General features: G+C 44.5%; 1 protein-coding gene and 1 non-coding gene across 2 annotated transcripts in view; one reads left to right on the plus strand and one right to left on the minus strand.

The window, feature by feature from the left end:
• ajap1 (adherens junctions associated protein 1) overlaps nucleotides 1–23054 on the minus strand; it is a 200492-nt gene that overhangs the window by 57507 nt on the left and 119931 nt on the right. Inside the window, exon 3 of the mRNA XM_070860916.1 lies at nucleotides 7115–7357. Within this exon, the coding sequence (XP_070717017.1) occupies nucleotides 7115–7357 (243 nt within the window). The remainder of the gene's footprint in view (nucleotides 1–7114; nucleotides 7358–23054) is intronic.
• On the plus strand, nucleotides 3417–3488 carry trnag-ucc (transfer RNA glycine (anticodon UCC)). Its single transcript has one exon. It is a non-coding gene; the product is annotated as a tRNA-Gly (tRNA).

Here is a 23054-nt window from a genome sequence, read left to right on the forward strand (position 1 = left end):
TGTAACAACTGACTGTTACATCAATACCCTTGAATCTTCGAACGTGACCACCCCAGGCACGTGGCACAAATGGCAGGACAATTTCACGTGTGACAATTAAATCTAGGGATGTCACTACAGAATTTGTTTTTTTTAAAGAAGATATCATGTAATGGTGGTAATCATGGGGAAAGTCTGCTCTGTTACAAAATTGTTCATTTTAAATAGGTTTATGATTTCATAAAACAGAGCGCACTAAGGAAATCTTCCCCCTCCCTCCATATGAAAATGTTGACATTGCTCGGGATTGTTTTAAAGCATTTATATGATCACTGACATTATGAAAATTGCAAAAGGTAATGTAGCAGTATATTCATCATAATTCTGCTCCCATATCTTACAATATTGCATCATCACTAATTAACATATTAACAAATGGTCAGTAGGTTAAGTAATTGTGCAATTCGTCAACCACATAAAATAATGTCTGCACCTCTACATTCCAGCACTGTACCAATTTATGTCTTTAACAAATGCAACACTATTGATTTCCTGTCACTTTCATTAAATTGTTTTATATTGTCACCGGGCAATGCAAAGTATAATGAACTAGTACATTCAATGCTCAGATCGGCAGCTAGTTGTTAAATATGAACAGGGAAAGCCTGCAACTAAATTATGTTCACCAGCAATTAATGTAGAAACAACAGAAGGATGCATTCCTTCAGAAACTGGTCATATTTTAATGACGACCTTAAACCAACATGGCTGTGGGATCACTGGATTTATAACCAAAAATGTCCACACCTAAAAATTGCTGATGGTGATGTTAGCAGAGGAATGCATAACATTATGATTACTTCTTCATTAAGGAGGGAGAAGTGTAATAGAGCTCCACCTAATGGACTATTGCACCACGTAGTGAACTATTGTGGTAATGCAACTAATGATGTATATAATAAAAAGCATCATGTGACAAGGTCACATGATCAGTTCCTGTGGAGCCATCTTGTGTGCAGTGTGTTTGTGATGTCATAAAGAATAAATCACAACATGATATTCTTTGCTATTTTAGCAGAGGTGTCAAACTAGTGAAAATAAACGGGTTAGTGCCTGTGTTAAGATAGCAGACAAAGGAATGTCATATGATGGGGTTAAATATTCCTCTGCTAATATCAGTCATCTCTAAATATCTTTTTTGAGGTGTGGATGGAAAAGGTATTAAAATTTGTTGAATGATTTTTTTCCTTCAGAAGACTGACTCGCGTTTAAAGTTTTGTTACTGACCAAGTTGGCCGAGGAAACAAATTCATCATTCTCCACAGGCCTGTTGCCCAAATATCATAGTGAAACCAGGGGAGCGTCATTTAACCTAACCCACGGGATGGGGTGGAACATAGGTTTTACACCCCGCCTAATATTACTCTCCAGTGACGTCAGTGGAAAGTGAAACCGTGGCAGGCTGTGAAACTAGCATTGCCCCCAATCCCATCAGTTTCCCGACGGGTGGGTTATGTTAAAATGACCCTCAGTTCTGCTAAGGACACAGTCTTCTTTCTACTAATATATCGGTGCTTGGACAACTCGCTTACGTGCTTCAATTAAAAAATAAACTTGATAAAAAAAGATGAACAATCTTGGATGAACAGGAAAAACACAGACCTTGGGCACAGCATGCACTTCATATTTTATAGTCTTAGCAAAACCTGAGTCAGCATATTGAAAGTAAAAACATACTGAACCAACAAATGAATGATGCTCTATTGCTGACTGCAACATTTGGTGATAGGTGGTGTAGCTTTATGCAATGTCATGTACCGCAACATTTTATGCCAAAATTAAGCACAATTGTGTTTCATAACAGAAAGTGTTTTGTATCTCATTTGCTTAACTTGGTCTTGCTTGCGCATCATTTACTGATCATGGAGGATGAATTGCTGATTGGCTTAAACTGGTTGTGTTTAATGGCTGACCCTGATCTGCTTCTATGGTTGTATACGCGTTCCATTAATCTAAGAAAACAGCCAAGATCAATAATGACTATGGAAAAAGAATGAAGTGAGGCAAAATAAAGGGTGGGGTTGAAAAAGGAGCATTGCGGCAGATAGTCCAGCAACCCATCTGGACCAGCACATATCTCCTGGCTTTTTAGTCTCCCTCCTCCTGTCCTTAAGGTGCTAACTCTTGTCGGGGTACAGTTCCAAAGAAGACAGCAGCCCTAGTGACTATTACTCAAGCGTCAGCCCTGAAAGGGATTGCAGGCCTGCTGTTAAGACTGTGGGACCCATCACTGCTGAGCCCTTTCCTGTCCGACCTAGCTATCCATGTACTTTTCAGTAGGATTTGCTAAGTGGTAGCTGGAGCTGATTATTTTCCTTTCCTTAGCCCATGGGCACTGAGGCCGATTCTAGAACCTCAGCCAGAGCCCTGGGGATGGAGGGGTGTCTCAACCTTGCTGATCTGTTTCCTGGACCATCTCAAAGGGCTGTGCTTTTACCCATAAAGTCAACAGTGGGGGGCTGTAGTTTTAAGGATGTGCTGTTTGATTCGAGTTGGATGGTAACGGGTTTGAATAACTAAGCTTCCAAATAATTCAGTTTTGATTATTGAACTTTTTTATTAGCAATTCTGCAATTGCAGTGAGCAGCTATTTATTGTTAGGTTATAGTCCCAATGGCCTCATCACCAATGTTTCCTGGTCTGTGTAGTCAACTCGCCATCAACAAATGCCAGTCATTGTTCAAGATAAACAACTTACACATACATAATTTAGATATATTATTCTTCATATTACAGAAATAGGAGGTATGAAGAGGTGCCTGGTGATCCTATGTTTATTGGTGTGTTTTTTTCCCAAATGTTACCAATGCCCACACTGAGTTCCAAATTCAAGACCCTGTATACATCTATAATTCGTCCCACTTCTACATTTTTGTACATAAAGTAGTCAGACTAACAAAATGGGGATTGAATCAGTGGCTCTACTGACATGCAAGGGTGAACTTTCTAAGACTGCATTCCTGGCAGGCAGCCTCATTTGATCCAATCCCAGAATCACACTGAGAGAATAATTGTCTTATCTCTGACCTGCGCTAGCATCCAGCAATGCCCCACATCTAGTGTGGAGCCTCGCAAAATCTCTCCTCTAATCCCCTCAAAGGTTTGGAATGGTGACTGGCGATGATGCTCATGTAGCAGTAGATCAAAGCAAGCTGCCCGTGGTCGCTTTGTGGTGATGCATTTAGGGTTAGGGTTCGGGTTAGGCATGCCCCTCCATTATCCTGTCCACGCCGTCAGTCAAGTGTGACAGATAAACCCAAGCAAGTTAGGTAGCTATCTTTTAGCTGACGGAACAAGGCCCCCGTGGTCTCTTTAAATAAAAAGTTGAAATATTCTAAAGTAAGTCCCTAAGATGATTGTAGAAATTACATTTATAGGCGATGGTGGTATAGTGGTGAGCATAGCTGCCTTCCAAGCAGTTGACCTGGGTTCGATTCCCGGCCATCGTAAAACCGATGTAATTTTAGGCTTGAAGGGCCGAATGGCCTACTCCTGCACCTATTTTCTATGTTTCACCAGAGTATAGGTTCCATGTCAGATCAATAGCTAGGGGAGATGCCACTGAGTGGAAACCCACATTGGAGAACGATCAATGTTGCCCTCTGACTCCCTGAATCTATTACAGTCATGTTTCAATCTGATGTGAAGAAACCGATGAGCTTTGAAATTAGAAGACCCCCTCTCCCAGCTTGGAGTCTCGTTCCACGGGAGCACAAATCGGAGAATGAGGTGTTGAAGTCCACACGCTGGATTCACAGTGCCCCCAGTCTCCCAGCCATTTCTGAATGTAGCAGGTTGACCATGCTGATTTCTATTCCCGATTCTCCAACCTGTGTCGCACGCAATAAGCAGAGTCTTGCAGTTTCGGGGTCGTTGCTGATTCCCAACGATACTCGGTGAAGAATGCTGCTGGTGGGGAATGGACACTTTCACACCAAAAGCACACCAAAGTCAGATATGCAGCATGCCTCAGCCCCACCATTAGATGGGCATTCCCTTGTATACATGTGTGATATTTTCCACCCCCACCATCCTGTGTAATCTCTGAATGAGATTGATAATTTAAGTAATAATTGAGTGGTTTGATACTCCCACTGAGGAACTGCACTTGCTGGCAGCATGGGCTCTAGAATTGGGGTTCAGTGTTGAACCTCTATCTCCGCTCTGCTCTCTCTGTGAGGGTGGCTCTTTGTGGGAGTGCAGGAGGGTAAAATCACCCTGAGTTGGAAGCAGTGTTCAGGCATGTTCACCAGCAACTGAATGAAGGTTTCCCAAACTCATTTTGCATGGGACTGTGACAGCAACAGGCAGAGGAAACTTTAGCCTAAAACTGGATTTGAACCCAACTTCTAAAGTCAAAAGGCCAGTGTTTAACCCACCACCAGAACTAAGGTATTGATTTTATACCATTCTTTATTTTTACTTTCTTACATGTAATTACATTCTATTAAGGGCTATAGAAATCTCCCGTTGTGAAAAAAGAATTGAAAATCATCCTCATATATTCTGCACTGTGTCACAAAATACACAAAAGGAACAGAGGAATATAGGGAAAGGAGTAGGCCCCTCAAACATGTTCCGCCATTCAATGATCTGTGACCTAACTCTATATACCCACCTTTGGCCCATATCCCTTAATACCTTTGGTTAACAAAAATCTATCAATCTCAGATTTAAAATTAACAACTGATCAAGCATCAATTGTGGAAACTTTCCATCCAAAAATATGCTAGCTCGCAATGTGACAAATACAGTTCCTAGCTCAGATTAGACTTTAAAAAAAAACACTTCTTTTCTTAATGGCTGGTCAGTGTGACCATATATCTGGACCATGTCTAGTGCAGAAGGGAAGGTTTCTGCATCTATACCACTGAACTAGAGAAAGCTGATAGGGAAAAGAAATGTCAAGATTACCATTAGCCTATCCTTGTAGTATGGGAGGGCTGTAGTTTAATAGATCAGATCGTTACAATCAAGAACATGGACCTTCCCCGATTGCTCAGATAGTTAAGCAAATGAGTAGTTGGATCATATAGACCAGAAAGATCTGTGGTCTGTACCGACTTAGCTGATCTCAGCGGGGATGGTGGGAGGGGTGCTACATTAGTCTAAGTGCCTGGCTAAAGAAGGTTTCCTACTCCTGATCAGGTCTTTAAAATTATGAAGGGATTGTTATAGAGTAGACATAGAGAAGAATTTCTCATCCTTATTTTCAAATCCCTCCATGGCATCGCCCCGCCCTATCTCTGTAATCTCCTCCCGCCTCACAACACCTTGAGATATCTGCGCTCCTCTAATTCTGTTCTCTTCAGCATCCCTGATTATAATCGCTCAACCATTGGTGGCTGAACCTTCTGTTGCCTAGGCCCCAGGCTCTGCAACTCCCTGCCTAAACCTCTCCGCCTCTCTACCTCTCTTTCCTCCTTCAAGAAAGAGCTCCTTAAAACATTCCTCTTTGACCAAGCTTTTGGTCACCTGGCCTAATTTCTACTTATGCGGCTCGGTGTCAAATTCTTTATCTCATAATACTTTTGTGAAGCGCCTTGGGATGTTTCACTATGTTAAAGGTGCTATATAAATACAAGTTGTTGTGTTGATGTTGTGAGGGAAAGCAAAACTGGAGGTCATAAATATAAGATAATCATTACTAAGTCCAGTAACAATCTCAGAGAGTGATGAGCATGTAAATTGTGGAGGTGAATAGATTAGATGCATTTAAGTGGAATCTAGATAAGTACATGAGGGAGAAAGGATTAGAAGGATATGGTGTTCGGGTGAGATGAAGTAAGGTGGAAGGAGGCACATATGAAGCACAAACACCCACATAGACCTGTTGGGCCGAATGGCCCGTTTCTGTGCTGTAAACTCGATGTCATTCTATGTAATTATCCAGCAACAACCCCCATTAACCACACCCACTGTCAGGACTAAAGCATCGAATAACGGACACCTCGGTGAGGTATCAGAAGGTTAACAATAACTATGACTGTACCCCAGCAAGATGTCAATGCCTTCAGGAGTGTAGGGGAGAGGAAAAAATTGATGAGGAAAAAAGAAACAGGAAAAGCCGATAGGGAAAATAAATCTAGACACTGCCAAGGAACTACCTTATGGAACTGTCTTGATACCTCAAGAGAAGTTCAAAGGGCAGCTGGGTATTTCCTGATACAAGTGAAGAGGGCGAGCATGTTAAAGAGGAAGCAGCTCCATTGCATTTATAATTGGAGACGTGGATTGTTCAATGGGCTCTTATAGCAACATGCACCGAGATGTTGATGCATTTTCAGATTATATCTGGAAGTGCCCAGCTATCCTCTTAAACCTTTCATGCATTTCACCAGGCCATTAAGAGTGAAGGATAGGAGCCGATTGGTCAAAAGCCATTGTGCGATTACCAGTCGCTATGTAAATAATTTGGAAACAAGCTAGTTACAGGCCAGCTCCATGGGACATACCGTACTGTACAGCGGTAGAAGCACTGATAGTCATATCAATATCACATGGATATTATTATTGGTTTTGGCTATTTCTTGGGAGCAATCTGGTCTAATGCATAAAAAGCTCCTTCTAAGGCTATCCTCCATTGATGTTGATTACTTGAGTAGGTGTTGGTTAATTGTAGTTTGTGCTGTATTGCTGCTGTGCCAAACTATTAACACCACCCACTCCTCAATAATTTCGGAATGATGTATGGCCATCACTGTGTACATGCTTTTGATCGCAACCCAACATTTAATCAGAAAGCGGCTTGTCTTGGACTTGTTAATACTGAGAGCCACCTTCTTTTCACTGCACTTTCATCTGCCCCTGCGGTGGTGAGGGGTTGGGGTAGTGCTTGTAGCCAAGTCACTTTACCTCAAAGCACAGAATAGAGCTGTAACCTCTGATACTTTGGTATTACCAGTGAAAGGGTGGATTCGGCCAATATTGACGCAACACCAACATCCCTAATGCTGGCACCATTACAAGTCTGTTATTTGAACCGCACGACCCCTACCTGGTTTTATTTTCTGAGGTGAGAGGTGTGTACTGTGGCATCAATCATTTTTGTTTGGTTTTGATGTGATAGCCTTACCGGTTTCCGTTGAACGTGGTTTTATAGACTGTGGTCTGGTGTAGGCCCTGGTCAGCATAGACTGGCATTGATGCACGGACGCACTCGTGGGAGCACTGGAGGGTCTCATTGTACGCAGTGAATATGTCCAGGTTGCTTGGCACTCGTGCGGCGGTAAAATCGGTGAGATTTTGGCAACTTTCTTCTTGTTGGTTGATCTTCCGCTGGTGGCTATTTCGGCGCCCATTCCCACTTTGCGCACAGCTGTAAAACAAACAGACCTTTTAAACTCAGCAGTATCGAGGACTCTATTTTAAAATTTATACAGCTGTCCCACTTCCAAATAAGCTACTGGGTGGCATGAGCTAAACATCTACAGAGGTTGTTTTGTTGCTTGTTAAGGTGTAAGTCCCCATTTGGTATTTCTGGTGATCCAATCACAGAAAGGATCTCACTGTCCTTGGCAGGATGCTGAGGGAAGCCGCCAAGATGAATCTCCAACTCTGGTTGGACTTATTCCTGGACCTTTCATCACATGACCTCCTGCCTCTAACTGCCCTGCCCCCATATTCCTGCCATTGGTCGGCCAACATTTCCATCATCATGGTGCACCAGCTTCCTCGGCCAATCGGAAAGTGGAATGGACTCTTTGTTACCCGATTGGATGATTCTTCACTATCCCATGTCTGATATTTTATCACTAATAAACAAAAGTGTTGAAAGAAAATGTTAAAATGTAAATTATATATTTTTTAAAATTTTGGTGTTGCTCGCAGCAGATTCCTGGAGATTGGTCTTTAATTCCAGGAGACTCCAGGGCAATTCTGGAGGGTTGGCAACCTGAATGTGCAACCTGAACTATGAGGAAAGGTTGGGCTTGTTCTCCTTGGGTCACAGACCTCAAGGTGAAGCTTGCCCAATTATGAAAGGAAGTGGCAAAATTGAATGAGGTGATTTTTTTCAGTCTGGTGATCAGGTCAAATACCAAGAGGCAGGAGGTAGGATTAAGAAGCCTCAAAATAGTGCCGAATGTAAAAGTAGATCGATAGGTCACAGCACAACCCTCTAACAACCTTTGAAACGCTACAACACTGTTTACAATTCTACGTCATTGTGACGAAGTAAAAAAGACACAACAGGACAAGACAATATTTTATTCACGACTATACTGATTAGAATCTGACAACATGCTATGTCGCCACTTAAGTGTCCATGTGAAATGTCTGGTCTGAGGAGGTCAGCAGAAGGAACCAGGGGGGCGGGGTACAAAGGAACAGAAAGAGTTGAGTTATGATGGCTACAGGCAGAAATTAAGAATGAAATCTATGAATAAGTAACCAGGGCTTCTTCTGGTTTGTTCAAAGATAACCATGGAGGCTGTAGAATGGAAAAGAGACAAGATAATTGTAATCCTCACCGCAGCTCCTTCCCCCAAGTTCACGCTATTCCCACCTCACGTGCCTTCTAATTCTCTTGGATTCTGTCAAAGTCCCTCAGTGTAAGTTTGTACACTCCCACCCGCCTTCCTCAGTGTATCAATACATGCGTATCCATGGTTACGTGAAGGAAGTTCCCTCCCTGACTGCTTCCCTCGGGCCTAGAAATCTTTATATGATTGATAGCTCCAGTCTGAGTATTAAACATGACTGATGAACGGCTTGAAGCTCTGTAGTCTTTCCTAGTTTGTTATTAACTGCACTTAATAACCAACATACCACATTCAGGATTGGGATCTCATGCTAGTACATTTCAGTAATTCCTGGCTTTATTCTTGCTTGCTCTCATTGGAGAGCAAGAGAAAGGGAGAATGCAGCATTCACAGTGGTGATGAAAGCCTTCTATTAAACTATAGGCAAGAAAAAAAAAATACTGACACATCTCACATGTAGCCCATGAAGAGAGAAAGGGAAAGATGAAAATGAAACAGAGAACTGTAGAAAAAGAAGGATAAGAAAAGATAGGGAGAGAGTACATGAATGTTACTTGGACCTCCCCTGTGGTTCATGTGTCAGAAACAGCTTCTTATTTTAGCCATGTTTCTATTTTAATCTGAGGCCTCAGGTATAGAGCTTGTGACTGAAAAATCTCGCACGTAGGATCTAGCCAGTGTTGGCAGCATTTTCTCAAACTCATTGAACCCTGCAGGAGCTTTCTACCATCTGTGTTGTAATATTTACTGCTCTAAATCCATACCTTTTTGACACTAAATCTGAACCTCCCTTTCCCTCTCACATTCCCAATGTCCTCAGGGGTTTCCCTTGTTCTGGAACGTAGGAATATAGAATCATAGAAACTTACAGCACAGAAGGAGGCCATTCAGTCCATCGTGTCCGTGCCAGCTGTAAAAGAGTTATCCAGCCTAATCGCATTGTCCAGCTCTGGGTCCCTAGCCCTGCAGGTTATGGCACTTATTGTGCATATCCAAGTAGTTTTTAAATGCGAAGAAGGTTTCTGCCTCTACCACGTTTTCAGGTAGTTCCAGACCCCCACCACCCTCTGGGTGAAAAAACTTCTCAACACCCCTCTAATCCCTCCACTAATTACTTTAAATATATGTCTCCTGGTTATTGACCTCTTTGATAGGGGAAATAGATCCTTCCTATCCACTCTATCTTGGCCCATCATAATTTTATATGCCTCAATTAAGTCTCCCTTCAGTCTCCTCTGCTCCAAAGAAAACAACCCCAGCCTATTCATTTTCCTGTGGTCAAAACACAGCCTGCAGCAAGATATTTTGGAATAGGAGCAGTTTAAATTATTTGTATGAATTAACTGCTGTAATCAGGGTTGGATTTAAAAGCCACGGTGGCCGTTAGGAATGGCTCAATGAGCTTCAGGGCTGCTGAGCGAGGGATGGGATAAAACACGGCTATGATTCTCACCCCTGATCCCGAATCATGAATTGGGCTGGGAATTCCGTCTGTGAACACTACATGAGAAAAAGAATGGCATGGTCATGATACCCTCTACAATTAGCAAGTAGGCACCCACTGTCCACACCCACTGTCCACACCCACTGTCCACTGCCCACTGCCCACACTCACTGCCCACACCCACTGCCCACACTCACTGCCCACACCCACTGTCCACACCCACTGTCCACACTCACTGCCCACACTCACTGCCCAAACCCACTGCCCACACTCACTGCCCACACCCACTGCCCACTGCCCACACTCACTGCCCACTGCCCACACTCACTGCCCACTGACCACACCCACTGCCCACTGCCCACTACCCAAACTCACTGCCCACTGCCCCACCCACTGCCCACTGCCCACACTCACTGCCCACACCCACTGCCCACTGCCCACACCCACTGCCCACTGCCCACACTCACTGACCACACCCACTGTCCACAGCCCACACTCATTGCCCACTGCCCCACCCACTGCCCACTGCCCACACCCACACCCACTGCCCACACTCACTGCCCACTGCCACACCCACTGCCCACTGCCCACACCCACTGCCCACTGCCTCACCCACTGCCCACTGCCCAAACCCACTGCCCACACTCACTGCTTCTGCCCACTGCCCACACTCACTGCCCACTCCCACTGCCCACACCCACTGCCCACACTCACTGACCACTGCCCACTGCCCACCCACTGCCCAAACCCACTGCCCACACCCACTGCTCACATCCACTGCCCACACCCACTGCCCACTGCCCACACCCACTGCCTACACTGACCGTCCATACCCACTGCCCAGATTCGCTGTCTGCATTCGCTGAATGTTTGGGGAACTATATCCAAGGGCACATATTCCTCCCGAGTATGCTACACTTACCAAATGTCCTGTCTTAAATTACATATCTTAGTTTGGAAGAATTCTGTCCCTTGAACCCCTGACAAGGGTGATGCCCAAAGTTATGACCAACCTATAGTCATATAATTATAACACGCTGAATTGGGAGCATTGGCTTGTATTGCAATGTATCTGCGGTATACTGATTAACAGACTGTGTGTCAATGTATTTATTAGTGTACCAAGAATCATTAACAGTGTCCAATCAACACACAAAAAAAACAGACAGGATTGATGTACATTGATAGCTGAGGTCCAGGGGCTCTCACCTTTGCTCCCAGCTGAGGGACATCACGTGTAGGATGGACCCCACCCAGGAAGGAAACAAAAGGAGAAAAAAGTTGAAAATGATCCAAAGGAATTTCCAGTTTAATTTTGAGCCAATCTATTCCTCACCTTCTGGTTCACAGCTTCCTTTGACTGAAAAAAATGTACAGTTTGTGTAGTTCCCCTCCCATCACTGATCAACTGTGAAACCCAGCAGCATGTTAATGTTGCAATATAGCATCAACAATGAACGGGCTGCAAAACATATCCTGTGATAGTCTCCTTAGTCACATGAGTACCATCATCACTGTTCCCATAATTACCATCCGTCCTATCACATAACTGATCAAAGCTGATAGCCAAGATGTCACATTAACATCTGTAATTCTCTATGTAACACACCCCAACATCTGTAATTCTCTATGTAACGCACTTTCTGCTATTTGCTTTGCATTCGATGACATATTGGCCTGGATTTTGCATCAATGGCGAAGTGATGGCGTTCACTATTGACCTGGAAGAAAACTGTCCACAAAGATCTAGTGACATCTGTGGCACTGATTTCACCTTTCCCAGTGTTAATTTGATTCTGGCGCCAACTCTAGGGGATCACTCGCATTCAGCAACAATTAAGTCATCAAGCAGGCTAAGCAGCCAATCACAATGAAGAATTTTCACAGACAGCAAACCAGGAAGTAAAATGAAGTGATTATCCTTCACCTTTTATAACATTTTACAGAGCGTGAAATAAAGATTGACATACACATGGGATTAAGGTAGAAGCTGAAATATCATAAACAAACTTCAAAAATATTTGTTATTATTTAAAAATACCTCTGATTTTTTTTTATCATAATGGAAAAGTTTGACCTTCCACAAATATAAATTTAGTTTTCGGGGCCAGAGAGTTTGTTCAGCAGTAGTTATAACTCAGTATGCTATTAAAACCCCAGTTATACCTCATTCAAAAGGCTTACATTTCCGGGTGGATATCATAGCGATATTACAGTGTAAAAGGGGAGTTTCTCATCAGTTCAGTGGTTTGTAAAGATTGCCGTCTGCAGGGACTTCAACAGCACGCCCTGTGGAGCAGCAGGGAATCGCTGACAGCAACTTCTACATTTCCGCCTTTAACTGCCCATGCGCGGACGCGGGTAGTTGCTGTCAGTTTCACAGAGTAATGACAGCGAACGCTGACAGTTTTGCCATCATTACAACCACAAAATCTGGGCCAATGCCTCTCTTTGTTGATGTAGTACATTATCAGTTGGCTGTTTTGTTTTCTGATTTTTTCTATTCCCTGTGAAACATACTTTTAGTTACCTATTATTCTTTATGTAACATGTTCTTGGGTATCAGTTTAGACCTGTTATCACTTCTGCCTCTGAGTCAGGAACTTGTTCAAACCCCCACTCCAGGATATGAGTATATAATGTAAACTGACACTTCAGTGAAGTACTGCATTGTCAGAAATGCTGTCCTTTGGAAGAAGATTAAATTGTAGCCGTATCTGCCTGTTTCGGTGGACATTAAAGATTCCAGTTTGAAGAAGAGCTGGGAGTTCTCCTGGTGTCATGGTCAATATTCATCTCTTTACCAAGATGATTAAAAAGAACAGATTAATTATTCATTAATTTAATTGTTGTTTGTAGGATCTTGCTCTGTCCAAATTGACTGTCACATTTTCCTACATATCTCACTGTAAAGAGTAAGTGGGATATTTTGAGACATTGATCAGTTGCTATTTAAATGAAAGTCTATGTTCTTGTCTGTAACACTCCCCCAGATCTCTTGGTGATTTTCTAAGGCACCTGATATTCTGGTTCAAAGATGCCCCTAGCTATGGGCTTAGATAGGAGTTGTTCAGCGAGCTCCATGGTTGTAGGTGGGTATCATAGCACGAGCCCAATGCTATCCTCGCCCAGCCGCCACAGGAGCACGTTCCAGCAGGACTCACTGGCTGCCCAACAGGAGTGGTACCCTGACTGAATCGTCACTTCCCTTGCTCTGTGGGACCGAAGCAAAGTTCAACATACATTGCCCCTCTAAGATCAGCCAACTTCAGCCAACATAAGAATTTTATATTCCGATAATTGAAAGGAAGAAAAATACTGACACCGAGGAAATGAATGATGCAAACTTGTTCAGGACAGAATTACAAAATAACAATGAGGTGATCCATTTCTTCCCTACTGATTGCATTCCATCCAGTCTGTATTTCAAGAGTTTCTATTCTGTGAGCCTGACAATATTTCACTTTACTTCATACTACTTCTACACTACGTGCTCAGCTGAGCCTGAATCTCTGTGTACGTCCCCCATGTACGTGGAATTAATCCCCCGTTGCTTCATCCATCTGCCCCACATGTGCACTGGCACAGCATGGCGCAGGATATACACCAGCCTTGAACCTATCGGAAGCTTTGGTTGACTCAAGATGAGATGGCTTTAAGAGGTCCATGGCTCACGTGCATGTGTGAGCCTCAGAATATATGGAAGGATTTATCAGAATGTAATCAATAGGGATCACGGTTAGTGTGTTCCAAACAGCATTGCATCCTTCAGGTCCTCTCAGTAATCTTTGCTCCTCCTATAAATTGCTTGGGTTTTAAATTTCATTTATATAGATTTTAAATTTAAATAATGGAATGAGCAATGCTAACTAATTGGTTTCTTCCAATTTCAGGTAATCACCAATCAATTTTAGATTGCTAGCTCCTGTTAATATTTAAGCCTATGTAATGACGAACGATACAAATATGGCCGGCGCGGACACAATGGGCCGAAATGGCCTCTTTCCGTGTTGTAAATTTCTAAAAATTTTGATGATCAAGCCCTTACTAGAGGAGAGGTCTTCCAAAAACCCAGCCAGTGTGTTGCAACGTGACAGAGAGAGAAAATCTGCCTATATGCCCATTACTAGCCCCTCTCCAAGAGTCATTTTGTCTCTGTTATATTGTTTACTCAGAAGGGAATCTATAAAGATGTTAAAATGAATGTAGGTGCAGTGGTAATCCTAAGTCACAGCTTTTCCTATTTGCAAATGCCACAGGCATTGCTTCCATCGCTGGTCACTTTGAAGTGGCAAGAATGCCTCCTACTTCAGAAACCCAGTGGAAAGCTGAACGTCCATAATGTAGAAAACAGATTGGGAAACAGTAGGAGAGAAAGGGAAGTAAATCAAGAAGTAGAGGCCAGATTACACCAAGTTGGAGCTTTGAAAGTCCATAGATCATCGGAGGGAGGGGCTACTGAGATAGATAGTAATTGACATCTTTTTGAAGTTCTGGGAAAAAAATAAGCCTGGGTGGGAGCAGGACAATGTGATGAATTTCAATTTCTACAGCGTACAAAATGCATGGCGGAGGAAAAGCACAAGGGCAGGTGTATCTATAATTTGAGAGACGCAGGAAAGGAAACGTTCAAAGAAGAGCTGGCAGCGGTAATATCGATTAAATAAAGCTGCACTCAGTCCATCTGTGGCAGTGTCTCTGACTCATTTGCCATTTCTTATGTGTGTAATATTAGAAAATGCAATTTTTCTGGTTAGACTTCTCTTATCCAGAACCCTCGGGACCTGGCCTGTTCTGGATAAGGGATTTTTCTGGATGAAGGGTGGTCACGTTAAATTGGATGGTGCAGGTACTGAGCAAGGGGCTATCGGGGCTGGCTGGCTTGGGGCTGGGAATGTGGCAGAGAGATCATGGGGGAGAGCAGTGGATCGCGGGGTCAGGCCAGCGATTGCGGGAGTCGGCAGCGAGGAAGGACTTCAATTTGTTCATGTCGGAGTTCTGCGCATGCGCCACCCGGTGGCTGGGAATAGTTTTGGACGAGGGGTGGTTCCGGATAAGGGAGTTCTGGATAAGGGAGGTTCAGCCTGTAATGTCTAACCTGAAACTGCAGCAGTTTTTCTGTGCTAACGTTTCTCAATTATCCAAATGTTTGAATTAAACAATGTAAATAACAGAGCTTAGTTGAAAGAAAAATTGAATTATCAGAAAATTTTAATTGAACTATTTTGAATTAACACTTGTAAATAGAATGAACGTCACCTCTCAATTATATAATGGCAATTAAAAAAATATATATATTTAAAATGGTTAAAAAGCCAAGCTGTTGCACTGTAATACACTGAAACTGAAATGGCTTGCGGGAAGAAATGTTAATTAATTCAATTAATCTGTTCAGCTTAGCTAAAATCAATGCTATCCACATTGCATTGATTTGCATTTCATTTTAATACAAATACTAACATCTTAACTCTTAGGCGATGCCTATTCGATGTTAATAATTGATGAGGAAGTGAGGAATTGGAATTGAACTGTCAGGATCAGAGCGATGATGGGTTGGTTTCCTCAACCACGAACCAGAACTAGGAAATTGTCATGTTGTGAGCGGAGAGGCCCTGGCATATGCCTTTAGCCTGGCAGCCCTCCAGAACATGAGCCGAGAGAGACTGACTTTCTCTGAAGTGAGGGCCCTTGTGGGTTTAATTCCCTCCGCATTCTATAGGTTAAATTATCATCTTGGTCATTCCTGATGGGGAGTGTTCTGCATGTTTTCTTTGTAACAGAGGAGGCTAAGAGGGAGACCTTATTGAGGTGCATAAAATTATGAGGGCCTAGATAGGGTGGATGGGAAGGATCTATTTCCCTTAGCAGTGGGGCACAGATTTAAAGTAATTGGTTGGAGGTTTAGAGGGGATTTAAGGGAACACTTTTTTACCCAGAGGGTGGTGGGGGTCTGGAACTCACTGCCTGAAAGGGAGGTAGAGGCAGAAACCCTCACCACATTTAAAAAGTACCTGGATACGCACTTAAAGTGCCGTAACCTACAGGGCTATGGACCAAGAGCTGGAAAGTGGGATTAGGCTGAGTAGCTCTCGGCTGGCGCGGACACGATGAGCCAAATGACCTCCTTCCGTGCTGTAAATTTCTGTGATTCTATGGGAGCACATGTGGGAATTCTGCTGCACAAGAAGCTCCGGGCAGCAAGTGCAAGGGACGGAGATTGACCTGGATTTCACCGCCGGTTAATGCGTTGCCATTGAATCCCTATCTGTGCCGTTTTAAATGATTTATTTTGACGGATTAGTGACACTTTATGTTAGCGCAAACAGACATTTTAGTGGATTGCAATAGCCAGTGCGATGTAAAGGAAACTCAACCTTCTGGAGTGCAGGACTGAGGGATATAATCCTCTACTGGTGGAGAAAAGGAGGGAGAGGAGACCTCCTCCAACACACTTGATCAATACTGCTGAGCACAGCTCCTTTTACTTCTTGTTATTTTGTCTTTCTCAAGTTCCCTGGAGGGCATGGGCACAGGGATAGTTTTGAAGTTGTAAGAAACACTTGCGCTGTGGTTCAAATGCTGATGGTGCTGGCTCGAATAGCAGCTCCTATTTACCTGGTTTCTGGTTTCTAATTAGCAGTCCAATTTAAATTCAATTAGCATTTTCATCCAAAGAAATAGAAAGCACAACTTCAATTCCACCCTCTTATGCACACAAACGCACCGTCGCCAGGGGCAGCGGTGGTCGCTGTCTGTCTGAGCATTCGCTCAAGCTATGAATACCAACAGGACAATCTTCAAAGCAAAGACGCACACAGTGTCACCGGGGCCTTGCGACACACGGCGACAGTGAACAGATGAGCACAAGAAAATGTTGAAAATCGGAAACAAAAGCAGAACATTCCAGAAGAGCACAGTAGGTCTGCCAGCGTCTGAAAATGAAGAAGACAGGTTAATGCTTTGGACGTCGCCCCTCTGTCAGAACTGGAAAATCTGATGAGGAAGCTGGCCCGCTGGCCCACCTGGGTCCGGAAATTGCCGGAAGCAGAAGTTGGAACGTTAAGTGTGCATTTATACTGTGGCTTTGACTCTGCAAAGTCATTCATGCTTTAAACTGATATTAAAAGTGCTGGAAGATTCTAGATTTGGGGCTCAGAACAATTCTGGAGCCCAGCGGTGTGAGATCCCCTGGAGAAGGTGAGAGCAGCCACTTGGGGTTGGTTCCATGTGGAGTATAACACCAGTGGATAGAAAATAGGAGGGTAACCCTGGCTGAGTTTCTTTTGATCCCCCTCCCTAGCTCCGGGACCACTGAGGTCATCTATAGCAACCCTACTGCCACGCTGACCTTTAACCCCTTGGAAAGGAGCCAATTTTGATACCACCAACCTTCAATTAAGTATAATTCACTGCGCCCAAGTACATTGTGACTGGCCAACAGCTGATAATCTCCTTCTGCCGATGTAGTTACTGGAAACTGCAAAGTATATGAGTTTCTAAACCTGTGAAGTGAGAAGTACTCCTACTCGAACTTCTTTCTTTCTTATTTCTTTATCATAAAAAACATCTCTCGTTTTCTTTCAATTCCAAATAGGTTCTCCTTCATTTCTGAGTCTTCACTGTGTTGAATGAAAGACTAATTGTACAGTCTTCTCTCTAACGTGAGACTGCTCGGGACCTCAGATTTGTGCAATTGTTTGGTTTCCTCAATTCTCCCTTTCTCTCACAACCCGCTAACCTCTGGAACCAAAACTTGGGCTAACCAATTCACCTCGACTAAAGTTATCTCGTCTTCTCTCCTGTTCCCACAAGTGTCCCACACCACTTAAGGGATCCTGTCCCCTTAACTGTTGTGAATAGAACTCCACGAGGCTGAGTATTGTGAGCTAAACTTAGTGTGACCTTAGTCTTCTTTATTACAACTCCAAAGTGCCTAAACAACATGGCAGCCAACCTTTTATACTGGCCCTGCATGTGTGTGCAGGTGTCCATTAGGACTCAAACAGTCGCGCCCTCTGGTGGCAAGTATTACATAGTTACATTAACCAACTCCAAATGCTGTCAAGCCCCAGGAAGAGATACTAAATTGTCTTTACCCTCAAACAATGCAGTGGATTAGATTTTCAACTTGCCAAACGGACATTAGACTGACGTTGCCCACCATAGAAACTACCTGATTTTCGTATGTATAACAGGCAGTTGATCCGTAATGCCAGTTTTTCACCCAGGCAACAATTACCCTACTCACCCCAGCAAGGACACAGCCATGGCAACAATCCTAATATACCAATGTACTCTCCTGCAAGCACCAAAGTATTCAGTGACGTTAGAAAACACAAATAAGTATCTGATGAGAACGCTCGCCCACTGGCCATGTATGTCTGGAAACTGCCGGAAACAGCAGTTGGAAAATTAAAAGTGCATTTATACTGTAACTTTGACTCTGCAAATTAATTCATGCTTTGCCTGTGAGACTTTCTTTGTCTATTTCTTTGTCTATAAGACTTCCCATCATTCAGCCTTATATTGGGTTTTAAAAGACTTTAGCCATCACCTCCAGCAACATAATTTGAGTTCCATTCATTAATAAACACTGCTGAATTGCAGAATTGCATAAAAATGCTGAATTGACTCTTCCTCAAAACCAGACTCTGAATTATTTGATTTTAATTGATACGACTCTTAGCAAGTTCAGAACGTTCTATGTTCTTAACTGTTTCATATTTTGTCACATTTACACATATTTTACTGCAAAATTAGGGAATCTAGAACTAGGAGACATAATTTCAGAATAAGGGGTCACCCATTTAAGACAGAAATGAGGAGGAATTTCTTCTCTCAGCGGATCATGAATCTTTGGAATTCTCTACCCAGGGAGCTGTGGAGGCTGGGTCGTTGAATATATTTCATCATCATAGGCAGTCCCTTGGAATCAAGAAGGACTTGCTTCCACTCCAAAAGTGAGTTCTTTGATGGCTGAACAGTCCAATACGAGAGTCACAGACACTGTTACAGGTGGGACAGACATTCGTCGAGGGAAGGGGTCGGTGGGGCTGGTTTGCCACGCGCTCCTTCCGCAGCCTGCGCTTGGCCTCTTCACGCTCTTTGCATTGAGACTCGAAGAGCTCTACGCCCTCCCGGATGGACTTTCTCCACCTCGGGCAGTCTGCGGCCAGGGTCTCCCAGGTGTCAGTGGTGATGTCGCACTTTACCAGGGAGGCTTTGAGGGTGTCCTTGTAACGTTTCCACTGTCCTCCTTTGGCTCGTTTACCATGAAGGAGCTCCGCATAAAGCATTTGCTCAGGGAGTCTTGTATCTGGCATGCAAACTATGTGGCCTGCCCAGCGAAGCTGATCGAGTGTGGTCAGTGCTTCAATACTGGGGATGTTAGCCTGGTCGAGGATACTGATGTTGGTGCGCCTGTCCTCCCAGGGGATTTGCAGGATCTTGCGGAGACATCGTTGGTGATATATCTCCAGCAACTTGAGGTGCCTTCTATACATCGTCCATGCCTCAGATCCATACAGGAGGGCGGGTATTATTACAGCCCTATAAACCATGAGTTTGGTGGTAGATTTGAGGGCCTGGTCTTCAAACACTCTTTACCTCAGATGGCCGAAGGCTGCGCTGGCGCACTGGAGGCGATGTTGAATCTTGGTATCAATGTCTGCCCCTGTTGATAAGAGGCTCCCGAGATATGGGAAATGATCCACGTTGTCGAGGGCTGCGTCGTGGATCTTGATGACTGGGGGGCTGCTGTGCGGCGGTGACAGGCTGGTGGAGGACCTTTGTCTTACAGATGTTAAGCGTAAGGCCCATGCTTTCATATTCCTCAGTGAATACATTGACTATATCCTGGAGTTCAGCCTCTGAATGCGCACAGATGCAGGCGTCGTCCGCATACTGTGGCTCAACGACAGAGATTGGGGTGATCTTGGACCTGGCTTGGAGTCTGCGTAGGTTAAATAGCTTCCCACTGGTTTTGTAGTTTAGTTCCACTCCAGCGGGGAGCTTGTTGATTGTGAGGTGAAGCATGGCGGCGAGGAAGGTTGGGATGAGGGTTGGAGCGATAACACAGCCTTGTTTGACCCCGGTCCGGACGTGGATTGGGTCTGTAATGGATCTGTTGGTAAGGATCACGGCCTGCATGTCATCGTGAAGCAGGCGAAGGATGTTGACAAACTTTTGGGGGCATCCGAAACGGAGGAGTACGCTCCATAGACCCTCAGTGTCAAAGGCCTTTGTAAGATCGAAAAAGGCCATATATAAGGGCTGGCGCTGCTCCCTGCATTTTTCCTGCAACTGGCACGCTGCAAAGATCATGTCTGTTGTGCCTCGTAGGGGACGAAATCCGCATTGTGATTCCGGGAGGAGCTCCTCGGCCACAGGGAGAAGACGATTGAGGAGAACTCGAGTGACAACTTTCCCAGTGGCTGATAACAGGGAGATTCCCCTGTAGTTGCCGCAGTCGGACTTGTCCCCTTTTTTAAAAATGGTCACAATCACTGCATCTCTCAGTTCTCCCGCCATGCTCTCCTCCCTCCAGATGAGAGAGATGAGGTCATGTATCCGCGCCAACAGCGCCTCTCCGCCATATTTTAGCGCCTCAGCAGGGATTCCATCCGCACCCGTAGCCTTGTTATTCTTGAGCTGTTTTATGGCTTTGCCTACCTCATGCAACATTGGAGTTTCACTGAGTTGGTGGCGGGTCGCGTGCTGCGGGATGGAGTTGAGAACACTCGAGTCAAAGGCAGAATCTCGATTGAGGAGATCTTCAAAGTGCTCCTTCCATCGGGCCCTGACAGACTTGGTGTCCTTGATGAGTGTTTCCCCATTCTTGGCCAGGAGTGGGGTAGGGCCTTGGGAGTTTGAACTGTAGGTGGCCTTGACTGCAGCGAAGAATCCTCGCATTTCGTGGCTGTTGGCCAGTCGTTGTACCTCCTCTGCTTTCTCCATCCACCACCTGTTCTTTAGGTCCCAGGTTTTTTGTTGGACATGAGCCTTGAGCTGTCTGCAATGTTGTTTTGCAGCTCCCGAGTTGGATTGTTGCTTGAGGCTCAGAAATGCTTTGCGCTTGTGATCAATTAGTTCTTCGATCTCCTGATCATTTTCATCAAATCAGTCCTGGTGTTTTCTAGTTGAGTGGCCAAGTGTCTCTTCACAGGCACTAGTTATAGAGGCCTGGAGGGCAGACCAAGCGCTATGGGGATTCAGCATCTCAGGATCATCAAGGCATGCCAGATTGGCTGTGAGGCGCTGTATAGGTCTCTCTTAATGCAGTGCCCTGGCATTAACTTTTTTGCGGAACTGCTTCTGCTGTCCCCTCTGCTATGGGGCAATGTTAACGTTGATGATGGATCAGATTAGGCGGTGGTCCATCCAGCAGTCGTCAGCTCCTGTCATGGCACGGGTGATGCGCACATCCTTGCGATCCCTGGCTCGGACGATGACATAGTCAAGCAGGTGCCAGTGTTTGGAGCGAGAGTGTTGCCACGATGCCTTGTATTTGTCCCTCTGGCAGAACAAGGTGTTGGTGATGAGGAGTTCATGTTCTAGACATTTTTCAGGAGTAGGGTACCGCTGGAGTTGGCTTTCCCTACCCCCTCTCTGCCAATCACGCCTCCCCAGAGGGCTGTGTTTTTGCCGACCCTAGCATTAAAATCACCCAGGAGGATCACTTTGTCGTCATGGGGATGCAGGACAAGAATGTCTCGAGGTTTGAATAAAAACCCTCTTTAGCCTCATCCATTGCATCGAGTGTAGGGGCGTACGCATTGATGACTGTGGCACATTAGTCCTGAGATAGAGTAATACGAAGAGTCATGAGGTGTTCGTTAACCCCACAGGGGGAGTCTTTGAGGCGGTCGACCAGCTCAACTTGACGGCAAAGCCGACTCCATGAATGCGGCGTTCTGCCTCTGCTTTCCCTTTCCAGAAGAAGGTGTACCTTCCACCATGTTCCTTCAACTGGCCTTCCCCTGCCCGCCGGGTCTCGCTTAGGGCGGCAATGTCAATGTCGAAACGTCTGAGTTCCCGGGCAACTATGGCAGTGCGGCGTTCCTGCCTGTTGCTGTTGGGATTGCCCATGAGGGTCCTGACATTCCAGGTCCTGAACTTCATACTGACGAAGTGGAAGATGCCTGTGCGTGAGTTCTTTTAACGTGGGGTGGCCACTGCACACCGGTAACCACACGGGCTTAGCCGAACAAGGTCTTGGTCCAGTGGCAAGGGGGTCCAAGACAACTGGAGATCAGGCACAGCTCTATAAGTCTAACTGCCTACGGTCCCGGGCCATCCCGGCCGAAAAGACACCAAACCTGCCCACGCCTGTCCCTGTGCTCGCACACCAGGTGTTCGTTGTGCTGACAGATTGGGGGAACGTGGAACCGGCCAAAGGGACTCCGGGGACGTGGAACTGGCTGAAGAAACTCCGAGGCCGGTGTTCAACCCAACGTCCTAAACTCCTCACTAACTTTTAAGTTAATTTGTAAACTTTTAATCAACCTTTAAACTTTTTAAACAAGTTGGGATAACTTTTAAAACTTACATTTTAGACTTTTAATTGAAATACTTTTAAACATCTATTATTGATCTACATCTTAGACTTTTTAACAACTCTTTGAAACTTTTGAAATAAATTGGGAATTTTTATCAACTTTTAACTTTGAAAATAACTTTGGAAGTCACCTTCCTAATGCCTGCCCCCCAGCCAAGCCTCGGGCTAGCCACCATCAATGGTGCTACTCGGCACCGAGCTTGCGGCCTTGAATATATTTAAGATGGAGATAGACAGATTTTTGAACAATAAAGGAGTCAAGGGTTATAGGGAGTGGGCGGGAAAGTGGAATTGAGGCCAGGATCAGATCAGCCATGATCTTATTGAATGGTGGAGCAGGCTCGAGGTGCCAAATGGCCTATTCCTGCTCCTATTTCTTATGTTCTTATGTTCTATGGTTCTTTGGCAGATGAACAAAGTGCATCATTAGGGTTCAACCTGCATCTCAAGTTATCCACTTTGGTAAGAAAAAAAGAAAAATTAATATTTTTTTTAAAAGTGAGAGATTGGGAAATGTTGGTGATAAGAGGGA

The sequence above is a fragment of the Pristiophorus japonicus genome, chromosome 18 (assembly GCF_044704955.1).
Source record: "Pristiophorus japonicus isolate sPriJap1 chromosome 18, sPriJap1.hap1, whole genome shotgun sequence".
NCBI classification, from domain to species: Eukaryota; Metazoa; Chordata; class Chondrichthyes; family Pristiophoridae; genus Pristiophorus; species Pristiophorus japonicus.